The sequence below is a fragment of the Carassius carassius genome, chromosome 36, assembly GCF_963082965.1.
Source record: "Carassius carassius chromosome 36, fCarCar2.1, whole genome shotgun sequence".
Taxonomy (NCBI): Eukaryota; Metazoa; Chordata; class Actinopteri; order Cypriniformes; family Cyprinidae; genus Carassius; species Carassius carassius.
Genome location: NC_081790.1, coordinates 11,492,062 through 11,507,597, shown reverse-complemented (window position 1 = coordinate 11,507,597; position 15,536 = coordinate 11,492,062). Strand labels below are relative to the sequence as shown.

At 39.2% G+C, this 15,536-nt stretch overlaps 1 protein-coding gene across 3 annotated transcripts in view; it reads right to left on the bottom strand.

Annotated features, from left to right (window-relative positions):
- The window catches only part of tnksa (tankyrase, TRF1-interacting ankyrin-related ADP-ribose polymerase a), a 102,369-nt gene that overhangs the window by 39,230 nt on the left and 47,603 nt on the right, over positions 1-15,536 (bottom strand). For 2 of the 3 annotated variants that reach the window (XM_059526238.1, XM_059526239.1), the window contains 2 exons: positions 14,047-14,083; positions 12,283-12,358 (listed from right to left, as the gene is read on the bottom strand). In XM_059526238.1, the coding sequence (XP_059382221.1) occupies positions 12,283-12,358; positions 14,047-14,083 (113 nt within the window). Of the gene's footprint in view, positions 1-12,282; positions 12,359-14,046; positions 14,084-14,220; positions 14,527-15,536 lie in introns of those variants that run through there. The other variant, XM_059526240.1, reaches the window with a different exon arrangement.

Sequence of the window (15,536 nt, the reverse complement as noted above, 5' to 3'; positions counted from 1 at the left end):
TAGTAACATTTTCAAGTTGACCAATTAAAAATCTTAAAAATCGAAAATTTGTCAAATGTTCTGAAAAAATTAAGATGTTATTTTTTTTTTTGTTGCCATATTGCCCCCTACCTTAAAGAAGTTTACCTTAAAGAAGTTTTACATAAAGAGTTTAATAAAATAAAATGAAAAAATCTAATATAAAACCATTTCTTTGGCTACCAATCAGCATATTAGAATGGTTTCAGAAGGACCATGTGAAAGCTGAAAATCAGCTCTGAAATCATAATAAATTACATTTTAAATTATATAAGAAAAAATGTCATCATATATCCAATATTACTGTTTTTCCTGTGTTTTCATTTAAATAAAAGCAGCCTTGGTAAGTATTAGAGAATTCCCCCCTCTAATCTCAGTCACTATCACATATCCTGATATATAATTTAACTGTATTAATATGACAGAATTTTACGTGCCATGAAAACAACAAAAACTCCTTGTTTTTCCTAAGAATAATAATATCCGTCCACATCTTTTCCTTGTGTTGCCATGGAGGAATGGTGACCTGTAACCATGCCGACGGTGAGTGCTTCTCCACAGCTGTTGCCATGACTGCGGTACATGCTTTAACTAGCGTGAAATCTGCGTGGATGGAACCTTTGAAAACAATGTTACTTGGCTAAGTAACCCCATAGTTTAACTCCGTTAGTGCAGATTTACACATGAGAGTGTACAGAAGTCTCTTTCGTCCCTGTGAAATGCTAAAGTAGACACCAGGTCCAAAGAGAGGAATCATACTAGCTACAAGCAAACAGCAGGAAGGGGCTACCGAGCACACTAATGCCAGTTACATGCTGAGAGAATCAATAAGACATTAGCCCCTTTACCAGGCCTGGAAAATAGACAAAATACAGCTCGCCAACTCTTATAGGGGCTTCTTACTGCATACTGGGCTCTGCATAAAGGAGCTCAAATCCCAAAGGGGGGCGATGCCTGGTTCCTCCGTCCTAATCACAACACTCACCCCCTATTAAAGACAGTCCCACCAGAGCACTGAAGGAGTTAACGACCAGTGCGTCCAGCGGGATGCTATTTTGAATCATGTGCCATCACGAGCTCAAGTTTTCCCAGGAGTCTATTGCTGAAAAGCAGAAACAAATAGTCACATGCGATAATTAACTGCAATAAAGCCTGTGTGTTTGAGAGAACGAGAGAGAGGAAAGAGATAATGGCAGACGGGAAACACTACAAGCGCTCCACATACGCAGCTGCTCCGTTTCTTCCATCCACCTACGTTTCTATGGGGGCGCATCATTGTGCCATGAGGACCAGGAACAGACGCTTGGATAGACAAAATATTTGTTAATCTTCAGAAACATGGAAATTAAACCAAAAAAGTTGTCTGAATTAACATTCTCACCGGCAACCGCTGCACAGATAGCACGCCGCTTGTTTTATCTCAGCCTGTGCAGCGAGGCTGCCTCAACTTGATACTTTATCAAAGATGGCAAGGCACATTCTTCCTTGTTCATTTTACAGTCTAAATGGGGAAAAAACTAAACAGCACTTCAGGTGACTGCGAGCTTCACCTGAAGTAAAAAAAGTGAAGTGAAGACAACACTATCGAGACATCTGTGCATACACTATATATCTTAGAATTATTCCAGCCAACCACAGAGCTAGAGAGCTGTCTGGAAGAATCCTAGATCCAGGGCACTAAGACTTTGGTGCAAAGCAAATCGTTCTGTGCTAATTCCCTCCCAGGCCTCTTCCCACATCATTCCTCTAGTACACATAATCTTTAAGCTAAAGCCTGCAATATGTTAAGGCGAATGTTATCACACCATATAAACAGCTCTGTTTCACAATCCCACCCAGAGTAATGATGGGGCAGTAATCAGAACAATGGCTTCTAATGTCCTGACATGGATGAGAATGTCTTCATCATACCTTCAAGGTATTTATTGTGTGGTTTAGCTAAAAAACATCTGGTTATAAAATAATGCTTGTTAACGACAAAAAAAAAAAAAGGAAAAAAGAAAAAAAATTGAAAAGGAAAAGGAAATTCTGTTATCATTTACTAGTGTCATTACAAACCTTTATGATTTTCTTTCTTCTTTCTTTCTACAGATATAAGAAAATATTTTGCAGAATTTTAAGTGTTTTTCGACCATACACTCGAAGTCAGTGCTGTCCGGAAAAAACACTGGCCTACACTGATTTTCAATTAAAATAATAGAGATATTTTTCTATATGTTTTGGTTCCACAGAAGAAAATCAGTCAAGTTTGGAACACCCTGAGGGTAAGTAAATGATGAAAGTTTTTATGTTTGTATCCATTTAATGCCAATTAGCAATTTCTCTAAAAAAAGTGGAGTGGAATTGTGTCTCTCTCTTGGGGAAAGAAGATCAGATAAATACAAAATAACAACTGCACAACTAAGGAAGGGAACAAGCTAACTGCACAAGTTTAGTGTCATGGTTAAAAGTTCAGACGGGTTAAGTGGAACTGACTACAGTGTATATTTAACATATAACAGAGCCCAGCTCAAAACTAATCTGAAAAAAAGCAGCAGTGAGAAAAAGTAAAAACACAGAAAATGAAAAAGTCAATTGTTCACCATGGAACAACTGTGACATGATTGATGGGATCTGCGGTAGGCGTACGGTAAGTGATTGTTTTTCCCTGAGCCCCAGTAGAAGGCATCTTGATAGTGTGCTGTGTTAACGTCCTGCACTTCAGAGAGCTCCATCATTTTTAAATCCAGACCGTGGCAAATCTCACACTCTGGAGTACGCTTCCTATTCTCTCTCTCTCTCTGTGTGTGTCTCTCTCTCTCTCTCTCACACACACACACACACACACACACAAGTATGGCTTTCAATCAGTGTTCAGAGACATTGTCTAAAGCTAGCATGGCACTGATAAATTCTTTTCCACTTCAAGAAAAAGAGTCAGGGCAAGTCATTCATTTCTGCTTTGATTTTTACACTGATTTTGATAAAATATTAAAAAATCATGCACATCACATCAGTAAAGTCAGTTCTGTGATTAGTAGTAAATCTCCATCACGTGCTTTCAGGTGGAGTGCATTACTGCAGGCATTTGTGATTATGAACGCGATATTGCCTAGCTTGTCAACTACAAAGCTGAATTCTAGGAAGAATTACAAAATACTTCACAGAACATTAAACCTACCTTCACTTTTACGAAAATCCAGCTTTGTAGTTCTTAAAAACGAAGGGGTTTGGAAAATCAGTGTGAGCTGCTTTTGTGTTGTGGCTACTGTGAATGCAAATAAAGAAGTGAATTGCAAATTGTTATATTTTTGGAGCAATAAATAGCTTTTAGAGGTACTCGGGTTGATTACAAAAGCATACTTTTGAACAACAACACAGTGTAAACATAAGAAAGAGGGGCAAATTCAGATTGCCCTGACTGAGCAAATGCATCAAGTGTGAAAGTTACATTTAACATCGAGTCTGAACTGACAGAATGTGCAAAAGCGCTACCTCCTAAGACCTAGTCTTAATCAATTAGAACAAATTAGAGCAAAATTTCACTTTAAAATTGTGCCACGGGGTTATGATTTTTCAATTTTATTTTCGCAGTCATCCTGCTAAATGTGTGAATGTTCTCACATTTTGATGAAAAGCCTGTCCACTCATAGTGTCCTTGCCATGAAAAAGTGCCACCGCAAAGAGGGCTTTTTCAGCAAAGATGGAGCTTAGCTTTTAGTGTGGCATTAAACGTATCATGATGAGCAGTGTCTCTGTCTTCACTGACAACCTCTTCTCCAGACAGGAGACTAATGACTCTGCTTTTTCCATCGTTCAGACAGCTACAACTATTGCGAAGCACTACTTCCTTTCAACACATCGGCACTCCCTCTCTGTCTCCCGGGCCAAACCACTGTCACCCTAAGTGACTTAACCCTCTTCACAGCCCAGTAAATGAGCCCTTTAAAAGAGCCACAAGAAACCAGCCATACTGCGCCCTCAAGTCACCCTGGATGGTCGACAGCATTGCTAACTTCTGGAGGTGTTTAGGAGAATATATGTCTCCCTGAAGGGGGGTGAGGTGTGTCTCCATGCCTGACCCACCACCAGCCCCCTCTGGAGAAAGCCCACACTGTCCCCATTACTGGTCTGACTTCTAGTGGATCCACATCTAGACTTTGGTTTGTGGAGAGCAGCTGCTCGACATGAATCAGACTTTTTCCATCAGTGCCACTGGTCAAAGTGTGGTGTCTGATCTTGACGGGGAGTTGTTCTGGGCTAATGACTAGTGTCTAGGAGTGTGATGGACAAATCAGCAGGGCTTTCACACTGTCTCTAGGTTTCAATAGGACAAGTGTTTAATCGCACATCTAGTTACTAGGGGTGTAACGATTCACTCATTTTCACGATGCTTTGATTACAAATCCTGACGATGCATATGCATCGATCCTGAAACATGATTTTTGAACCGTGAATCACCAATTTCGGACAGTAATAGATTTAAAACGTTAAGAATCAAATGAATCGCGATTTCTATTCTTGACAGCACTTGATAGCATGTTTTTGCGTTTTCATGTGGACGGGATTTTTGCAGGAGGAAAAACTCTGGTTATAAAAATACCCGTGTCCGTGTGGACTAGGCCTAACAATGGACAATTTTTTTTTTTACCTATGATTCTATAACCATAAATGATGGTGTAATTTTCCCCCTAAGCATTTAAATAATTTAGGGGAAGCATTTAAATAATCCTGTGAATGCACTTAAATAATGCAGAATCAAATCATTATAATCGAATCGAATCGAATTTAATAGTGAATTGAAACAAACTGAATCATTCTAAATTTGCAAAAATAGTTCTTGAATCGAATCGAAAACCTATGAATCGTGATTCGGATCGAATCGCTGCCTACCCAAAGATTCACAGCCCTACTAGTTACCCATCAGCAACTGAATCCTGAATCTGCTGTCTGCAATCTCAGGGAGCTTTTTTTCAGCATGCAGGACTCTGGATTCACTAAAAAGTATATACCAGATCGTGTTGTACATGAAACTTCATGAGTATATTGCAAATTAACAAACAAAACTGTATGTGACACGCGGGATGTTTTGCAACATTTAGAAATAAATTGAGAACGCCTTTTAAGTTTCAGTTCAATTCATGAATTTAATTTGAATTGTGATGGCAAACAGGATATAGAATTGCAATTTGATTTTGAATGCAAACATTCAGGCCAATGCAAATATTTAATTGTCTAAGTGTCTAATAAAAAGAAAGAAAAACAAAAAACAACAGAATGATGAATAACAGAACAATAGCTAAATTGATAGATAAAATGATATCTAGATCAAACGGATAGATAGATAGATAGATAGATAGATAGACAGATAGATAGATAGACAGACTGACAGACACAGACAAACAGACAGACAGACATAGATACCAATTAAATTTCATGTTAGGTGTGGCCAAATCGATTCAAACTGAACAGAGCTCAAGTTTCAACTGAATTTTTGCTCAAAGCTAGTCTGTAAGGTGTGTATAGTAAGACCGGTGGTCACCTATTCCATCCTCGAGACTTTGATGCGCAGGACAGTCACTTTTCATCCTCTAAATCCTCACAGGTTGTAGCAAATTGCAATATGAGAGGCGCCAACCACGTGCCTGGTTCCTCACATGCTTACAAGAGAAAGGCAGGCAGAGGCCCAACCTGAATACAAAGCAGTTCAAGAGGGTACATTTAACACGCTAACGCTTCGCTGAGCAGGAGCTCCTCCAGGGTCGCAGCTGCCATGAAATGCTGAGACAACACGGCCAGCCAGAAAATATGACAGAAGAGCGTAAAATGCTGTGCTACATGATGTACATTTCTGATGTACATTATAAATACCAACATCATTACCAATATTAGGATAGCAGATAATCACAATTCAAATTTTGGAGTGAACTGTCCCTTTAAATTTAGCCTGCCAGCACATTAACGTCTTATATAAAAAAATATTCCTAAAGTAAATGTTTTTTTTATTAAAAAAAATTAACACGCAAACCACTTACGCACCAACAACATTAACAAAAATGTATTTAATTAATTTAAAATAACTATTTTAATCTGCTGAAAGCTTATAAATGAGCAATACCTCATAAGAGATACTTGAGGATTGTTGCAGTAAATCTTTCCACATGTTTGACGACTGCTGCCTTGAGAGACCTATTTAATCTGCAATAAATTAAAGAACAGAACTGTCAAGACCTTTACCTCCTACGCAACAAGAAGTCATTTCTGGAAAAACTGAAAATAGAATACTCTGAAGAAATCTGCACACAGTAAGCAGAGTAGTAAAAATACCAAAAACAAATAAAGAGTACAGTACAAGAAAGCCTTATTTTATATGGTTCGCAGTACACTCAACAAAAGCAAAAAATTATATATATAATTATATAAGCACAAATGTTTTGAGAATAGACGATACAGCATTAAAGCTTTCTTAAAAGATTCCTAATAGAATAACCTCTAGACAGCTGACTAGTTAGATCTGACTGACTTGAGAAAAAGGCTTTCACATTTGCAAAAAAACCTGACCGAATTTGCAGTGATCTTGATTCAGTGTAGCACAGCGAGCACACGGCACTGCATATATTTAGCAGCGAAAAAGAAATCTCTGCTCGTGATGAGACAGCCCTTCAAATAAGAAAACAGGAAGCCCTAATTTCACAGCATGGGACTAGAGACGAGCTTTCAATATATCATTGTTGGTACAACTTTGAAGCTACTAAAATTGGTCAGCATCAAAACACTAACAACAGCAATACATGGGAAAGATGAATGTGAGGTAATTTGCAGGGTGCTGAGAGAGATGTCGGTCTGCGTGGCAAAGGCTGAGATGAGATCTGTCATTAGGATAGATGTTGGAAATGGCAGAAGCCTCTAGGTTCATGCTGTTATACATAATAGATGTGGAAAATAACCAAACACAGCACATTACCATTCTGTTTCACACTTGCCTCTTAAAAAGCACATTCTACTTTATACTAGGGTATCCATATACATTTAAAAAAAGTGAATGGTCAAATACTCGGAAATCTAAATAGAAAGAACAAAATGATGGAAATTGTATAGAACTGTAAAACAAATGCAAAAAAAAAAAAAATTAAGTGAAATAAAAATAAAAAATAAACTGTGTAAACAGAGAACAATAATTTCTTCTGTTGCAACTTGTTTCCACTATGTTGCGGATTCTTTCTGTTGTGTTTTGCTAATTCCGCTGTGCTGCGGATTCGTTCTGTCATGTTTTGCTAATTCCGCTGTGTTGCAGCTTGTTTCTATTGCATTGTTCTAATTTTGTTATGTTGTGGCTTGTTTCCGTTGTGTTGTGGAGATTTCATTGTGTGGTGCACTACTGAGCCACCATGCTTTTTTTTTAGTTGACTAACTAAAGTAGTGCTTTTCCATAATTGCAGTTTAAGCAATTATGTAAAAGCAGTGCCGTTTCAAAATTGCTATTGAACTTTGCTGTGGTCTCGAAATTGGTACCTTGAGAAAATCACTTGTATTTGTATCGACTACTGAAATATTGCTCTTGTGACAACCTTATTCTATACAATGGTTCCATGTGCTTGGTTTCTGCAAGTGAACACAGAAAGGGAAAAAAAACACAACTAAATCAATATTATTTTATGAATGTTGTGTCCTGTATAATCTAAAATCCCCAGAGAGGTGAAATGTGTGGAAAACAGCAAGCAATAAATTGAGGGCCCAAGGCCATCTGTTACAGCATCCAGGGCTCAGAGCGTGATGGCCACTGAGGCAAACATATAATTACAAAATGAAAAGTGGTTCACTTGTAATGGAGAGCGGGTGAAAGTGCGTCACACCATTGCCATCCATACAGAAGTTGCTCGTATCTGGCAGCGGAGTGGAGCGGAAGACATCATTTTAATGGAGATATCTTGGCTAATTAAGGCTCAGTGGGAAGGAAGTCTACAGCATTATCATGCACCAGTCTGAATATCAAAGCACTATGTATGACCAAGAGAAACATGGTGAAGCACCTTGTAGTGCAAGTTTGGACAATATGTTGCAATGGACCTGGTGGACCTCCCTCACCAGCATGGTGTTTTCGCTTACAGACAACACAAGGGTCATGTTTATATTCTCAGTAAAAGCAAAAAAAAAAAAAAAAAATCTAATCTAACCTGCTTGTTTGATTGTGCAGCATGAAGCAACTGTGAGAAGTTCTATAAAATGAAACGTAGCACTGAGGACAGTGTTATCAACACAAACACCCCACACTTTTTAGAAGAGAGGTGGCCTTTCACTAAATCTTGTGTTCACTGTAAACATTAAAGCTGGGCAACAGTCAGGAAGAAAAGTCAACAAATATCAGTGAAAGAGGCCTAACATTACATAAGTGGGATGACATTAAAATAGAATCAAATTAAATAAAATGTTATTTGAAGTCAAACAGCAACTTCTGTATGAATTGTCATACAGAAAATAATTTCTCTCTCTCTCTCTATTAGGGCTGTCACTTTTTATTTGATATTCGAATATGCATTCGAACATGACGTGAAATATCCATAATCGAACTATATAAAAAAAAATCCGGTTTTTAAAATGCCATGTGTAGCGCATTTTTTACAGTGTATGATTTGACCGTTTGTTTTTTATTTTATTCTTTGCCATTTTACCCAGTAGAGGGCACTCTAGACATATTGTAGCGTAGTCCCATGACTAAATCAAGCAAATAAAAGCTAGTAGCCAGGCACGTCTGTGCGCTCTGAACCTGTGTTCTCCACCACGGGGAACACTGTAAATAAAAACCCAGCACGTAGATATTCGAATATATTGCATGATATTTGATATCTGTTCGAATTAGATTTTTCTCAAAAGTGACAGCCCTACTCTCTCTCTCTCTCTCTCTATATATATATATATATATCAATATATGGTTTAATGCATGTAAAGGTATAATAAGTGGGGCTTTATGAAAAACATTTTTTTGAGAATAATGCCTGTATTGAGCGTTTAAAATGAAGTTATAGTAAACAGCTTCCATTTAAACTAATTGGTTCCCTTGACCAAAACATCTGTAGTATTTACTGATTGAAAGCATAATCATAAAACCAAACAGTGAGAAATCTGAACCGATGCACCCCCAATTATTACAGAACATCGAGTATAACCACAACACACTGTTTGGCACAGAGATGTGTGGACAGAAGACCAAGGAAGTGCTTCTCTGTCTGAGTGCAGAATACATAATTCAACCATATGGGGGTTTGGCAGGGGTCCAGCTAAAATCTGCTCAGCGTTAAAGGACGGGGGTGTTTTGTGGAGGAAGGCTCTGTCTCTAAACAGCACTGCCGGTCGCTGTAAGTCAAATCACTTTTCATGGTTGAGACTAGAGTATCAGGTGGATGAAATTGGCTATGAAATTAAAGTGACAGAGCTCTAAATAACACGCTTCCAAGGTCTTTCTCTTCATCGTAGAATGGGGAAGAATAAAACCAGGTAAACAGACAATAGAGAAACACCTCTCAGTGGATCTACAGAAGACGGTATTTTCTGATTACATCAAACAAACAAAGGATTCCGGCTTTGCGATCTGACATTCTCTATTCTTCCTGTAGTGTCTTTCTGTATCTAATGAAGTAGCGAGTGCACCTAGGGCTACATTCAGATGCAAAGGAAGCAACAAAAGGCAAGAGAGTAGCGTCTCCGTGATTCAGGGAGAAGCCGCTATAGACATTAGCTTAGACTGATCTTTATGCACGCATAAAGCTGCCTGAGAGAGCAACTAAAGCAGATGGACCCAGAAAGAGCGTTTTTTCATTAAGTCCAAAAGAGCTAAAGATTATCCCGGGCATAATGCACACGCCAGCTCTTTGTGTTTGAATAAGCATCATCGTGGTGATTGTAAAATTCTTACGCATCATTAACCAAAATCTATTAAACACGAAATGCAATGCCAATCTATTCTGTGAGTGGGATGAATCCATTGAGATTCATTCGAGAGGGTACAGATCAGATGAATCTAAATACTGTAATCCCTTTACTAATGACGGGATCTCACACAGAAACACTTTCTGAAATTACTAAGGTGATGAGACTTTGTTAGAGGCACTAACACAGACAGCCGAGATACGGGCCCTTGGGTCAATAAAAGCCAATCTCAGGTACATCCTCAGTGAGCCTTTACTACACTCACCTGTTTTAAGATGAATAGAGACCTTGTTAAACAAGTTCAGGGATGAATTTCATGATCTAAAGGACAACATTTATGTTGTGTTATAAATGTTGCAAATAAACAGCATTAAGAAGCACAGATATGCTTTGCTGCACTGCATTAAATGTTTTGGACATCGATTGCATTCTATTTAAGGATACTGAAAACAATTAATATCTCAAATCAGATTTGTGCAAATAAAAAACAGACACATTGATACAAGTGTCAGTAAATGTAATCTAATACAACCATGTAACTGCAGTTAGTCATTTTAGGATTATGTTTGCATACATATTGTATTCTTTTTAAGCATTACACATGCAAAATACATTCAAAAAAAGCCAGATCCTATGATAAGTTGCATTCAAATTGGCAGACATTTAAACGGAATAAAGTATTAAAAATATCCATGAAATTAGAGGATTGGTACCTGACATACAAAATTAAATCCGTCCTGCAATTTCTTTAAAATGATTTAATAAAATGTCTTAGCTTGTAATCACAAGTGACAGTGATTTGTTAATCCCGATCAGCACAGAGAAAGAAAAAAACTAACAAAAAAAAACCTGGCAAAATCATTGCAGCATCCTTCAGAGAGCTTATATATACTGCATTTGCAATCTAAATTATTACTGCCACATTCTGCTGAATTAAGGGAATAATTATGCAATAAGGCACCAATCTTTGTTAAACACTTTTCAGTAATATCACAGACAGTGCGCATGAGATGAGAGTGCATGTCTACAGACAGACTCTTCTCAAAATGTTTACCAAAGCGGAGAAGAAAAACATTTTGGGTAGCACGCTTGGGAAATCAGTCAATATTCAATAAATATGCATGAGGACTACATGCACCGGCTGAGAGTAATTCCTCTAAATCAAGCCCTTGATCTTACGGAGAGATTAGGACACTTCTGCAACCATTTCACTGCTCCTATCTTGTCCTCAGTAACAAATATTGATGAAAAAGTCGTTGTACACAGTTTTACATGCGCTGCTGACAAAATTCATACAAGTCTTGTTTAAAATAGATAAATCCGATCTTACCAAGTCCACATGCATCATGCAACAACAAAAAATCTCCATTTATAGCTCATATTAAACACATATGAGTGGAGATTAGGTTAGTACTTTTGCTGCAAGTAAACTGTAGTATTTATTCATAAAAACCTGAGGGCTTGCGTTAATCTTTAAACCCAAAGCAAGCAATATTTCTCTGAACCTAAAACTCTGATAAGTGCAATGTTGAGCCCTGAATTACATACACAATAACGAAAGCACAAACTAGTCTAATTAAATGGCAGTTCCACATAAATTACTTGAGTGATGTACTTGATTAAATATGAACCAATTAAAATAAAAATTCAGAGCGATCCTTCTTAGCTTCAGCTTTAAACCCTACCCTGCACATTCACTTTTACTTGTAATTTGATGATGATGACATAAATTAAACTTATTTTCAACTGCAAATAAGCTAATGCAAGGGGAAGGGAACAATGCCCATTTCTCACAATGAAGCCTGGTAGACACCATATTTAATTGAATATGCAAATTAAGGCAATGTCTCAATAGCTGACTTAGTTCTATTTTGTTTGGAAAGATAAGCAGTGTTAGTGTGAAAATGAAACAAAAACTAAATAGAATGCTCTCATTAACAGAAATACATATAAACGAACAGAAATGGGAAAAATTCAAACTAAAAGTAAGTGTAAATCTGATCACAGAACAAAGTAATTTTTAGGTACATGCTATACCATAAACCCGTTACAATAAAAAGCCTAAAATAAACTGAAACTAGAAAACATTGGGAAAGAAAACAAACAATGAGTGAGTGAAAACTAACAAAAACCAAAACAAATTAAAAAACGAAATACAGCTATATCAAGAATTGAAAACTATAACAGCCCCAAACTGAGGTTGACTGAGACTAGGGTCATTAACTCTCCCAAGAGATGTTTATTAAATATGGTATCTACCTTGACTCCATTTTGGAAGTTTGTCAGAAGGACAATATTAACAGCTCTATGGAGTTTTCACCAGCAGTTTTCAAATTTTTATGGCGCAGTGAATGTTCTTACCTTTCGACCGTCGCTGGCATGGCAGTTGACGTTTAACGGCGTGAGCAGGGCCATGAGCTTCTCTTCATTTCCGCTCCTGAAGCAAAGCAGCATTTTAAAGAACAGAGGGGAACAGTAAAAAAAAGAACAAACAGAAATGATGAGGAGTGATGGGTTAAATGAGAGATGGGGTCATGATCAAAAGAGGAGGAGCACATAAGATGACAAGCATCTATCAGTGGCTTATTTCATGGAACATAAAGTAGTAACCGACAGTGTACCTTCAATAAAAAATGTATCACATGCCTATGAGTGGCACTTGCGGATACCCTATATAAAGTTTTCGCTGTTATTAGAGTGAGCCAAAGCTTGGAGCTCCAGCCTTGTGGCCTGCAGAGGTTTGACTCATCAGCACCTGCCAGCAACTCCTTTACATCTCGCCAGCAGCCCAAGCGTGACCAAGTATGACAGTGTTAGAGAAACCAGACCTACGGCCAAAACCTTGTGCCATCTGGGGCCAAAGATGCCAATCTAATCAAAAGTAAACATTTATTTATATAGCACCTTTCAAAACAAAGTTACAAAGTGCTGGTGAACAATGGCAAAGGGACATATTAGATGCAGAACAATGTAGTGGAATGTTTCGACATCCACTTGTCCATCTTTGGAAACGGTCAGGTTCTTGCAAGCATGCAAACACAGTCTTGTGTCAACTCTAGAGGTGCTTTCCTCAGGTCAAGCCTCACAAAAACAGTAAGGTTTGTATAGTTGCTCTGGTCTCCTCTTGCCAGTAACTACAGATAACTGGCTTCAGTGAACAACACAAGATTCTTCATTTAAATGCACACTCTGCCACCGACATGGGAAAATAGGACTGGCTGGGAGATTACAACTGGGAAGAGAGGTTGAGAAATGGGTGGGTGTCATCAATCTTCTTGATGTGTTTGCAGATGCATCCTGGTCTTCGGGAGATTACCACTTAGAGGAAAGCAGGCCATAAGTCAAACCCGACTTTCTTGTGAATTCTTTGTCTGTCTATTGGCTTCGTCCATCTTCCATTCTGCAAGTCTCAACAAACAATTCTCAATTCATAGGGTTACATTGGGGGTGGGGGGCGAGATCAACTTAATTCCACAACAATGTGGCCCCCGTGATCGTACATGTTCCTAATGATCGGTGGAGGGAATTACAAGGCCTTTGTAGTTCCTTTCTCTCTTGATCATTAAAACAAAAAGAGTCCTGATTTGTATCCATGCTGCGGGCTGTGCCTCAAGGCAGGGGTATAAAGAGGGGGGCAAAGCCAATGGAGATTTAAATGTAGAGTATGAAAAGGAACATCTTTTCTCTGTGACGAAGGCAGTGACTGCTGGGATCGAAGGAATGTCAGATGTTACCAGAGGCAGTTTTGTTTCACCATGGCCCAAGTGTTTAGTGAAATGGAGTTTCCTTGAACAACAGGTGCTCCCTATCTCCTTCCCTTCCTCTTCCTGTGGTTCCACCTGCAGCACTCGGAAACCAATTAAAACCGAATTCACCACATGTAATAAAGCATTCTGCTGCTAAATGGAAACTCAAGCTTCCTCCAGACCATCACATGCATGTATGAAAACGCATCTACGGAGTCAGAAATCCCTGGCCTTAAAGGGACCTTCTCCGACACATGCCTTAATTCAGATCCATGTGCACAGACAAAAGAAAACAGTGACTATGGAAACAGTACAAGAGCATGGAATCATGGGAGAGTGGGAAATTAGACAAGGAAAGCTTGAGAAGGCATGTACTCACCTCGCAGCTTCCAGGAGTTCGTCCTTCTTGTATTCGCCTAAGTGATTACAAAAAATCATGGTGTCAGAGGCAGACAGGATGAAGGACGTACAGCAGCAGCAAGAAGCCAGAGTAACTAAGTAGCAGTGGACCACCGGCAGCCCCACACAGACACTCTCAAACACATGTACACACAGGCATCAGTGCACCAACGCTGCCTTGCTTTCCTCTCGTTCTCTGCCTGTCTCTCTCTTCTGGTGGTGGCGTCACCGAGCACCAACCCCTCTCGCCTGATAAAACCGTGGCACTGAGCAGACTGTGGACGCGGCATCGGCAGTGTCTTGGATACGACGGACGAACTGACGCATATCCCTGTTCACTCCACAAATTAAATGGCTCTCTTTCTCAGGCAGACAGACACCACACACACATATATACAAACACACACACACCCCTCCCCTTGTATAGTCAGTGAGCCTGATACTTCCCCTCCACTGTCTATTTTATGTTTGTATAAGAGGAGCCGTTGCCGTGATAACATGAGATAAGGGAAAGGGGGGGGGGGGGTATGTAATAAACAAATGCCACCCGCCCCGCTCTTTCTCCCTCCCCCCTTACCCACAATACCCGGCCTCTCAGCCAATCAGAGAGTCTCAACTAATTCAGCTGTGATTCCTCCCCACCCCCACATGTGCTCTCTCTCTCTCTCTCTCTACTGAGGCTTGTGGAGACAAGAGAAGTGAGGAATAAGGGGGAGGATGCAAAAAGACAAGTCCAATGAGGGAGGGAGTGGAAAAATCAGCAGAAAGGCATGTGAAAATGTTGTGGAGAGGTGGCTATCATGACTTATGTGCTGCATGTAGAGGTGTTTAAACAACAAAATGGCTAAAATAAAATTCTGCAAGCAGGGCATGTTTTCCACTTTGTGGCAGTCGCAAACAAAGGACTATGAATCACGAGTGGGGAAGGATGGTAATAAAGCAGAAAACAGCGTGTCTGGAAGACTCATTACATCCCCGTGTGCTCATCAGGCCATCGGTTGTGTGTTTTCACTGAAAGGGCAGCCAACCTCCCAGCCTGGTGCCCCCCCTGCTGAGAGATCCAAATGGAGCACGGTGCAAAACACAAAAACATGTATAGGGTCTACAATTATGTTTTTTGCCAATAGTAGGCCACAATTTCAATAGCCTACTTTTGCAGTTATATCATTTTATAATTAAACTGTATATAAAATTGAGGGGATCAGGGAGCCCCCATTATGCCTGGCATTGAAACTGCTTTTGAATGCACGATTGCTTCAAAATTCTTGATCGCACGCACTCTATTTATACTATGGAGCGGCAGTACTTTTTACAAGATTAGATGTTTGTCAGTGGTGCTCAGGATCTGCAAATCATTCTCCATCGTCCTCAGTCATCTCTCCTCACTCTGTTTATGTGATAAATGAAATTCTATGTACTGTAATGTAAAAGGCAACTGTTAGCAATCGTTATTTGTTTTCCGTGCCTTCT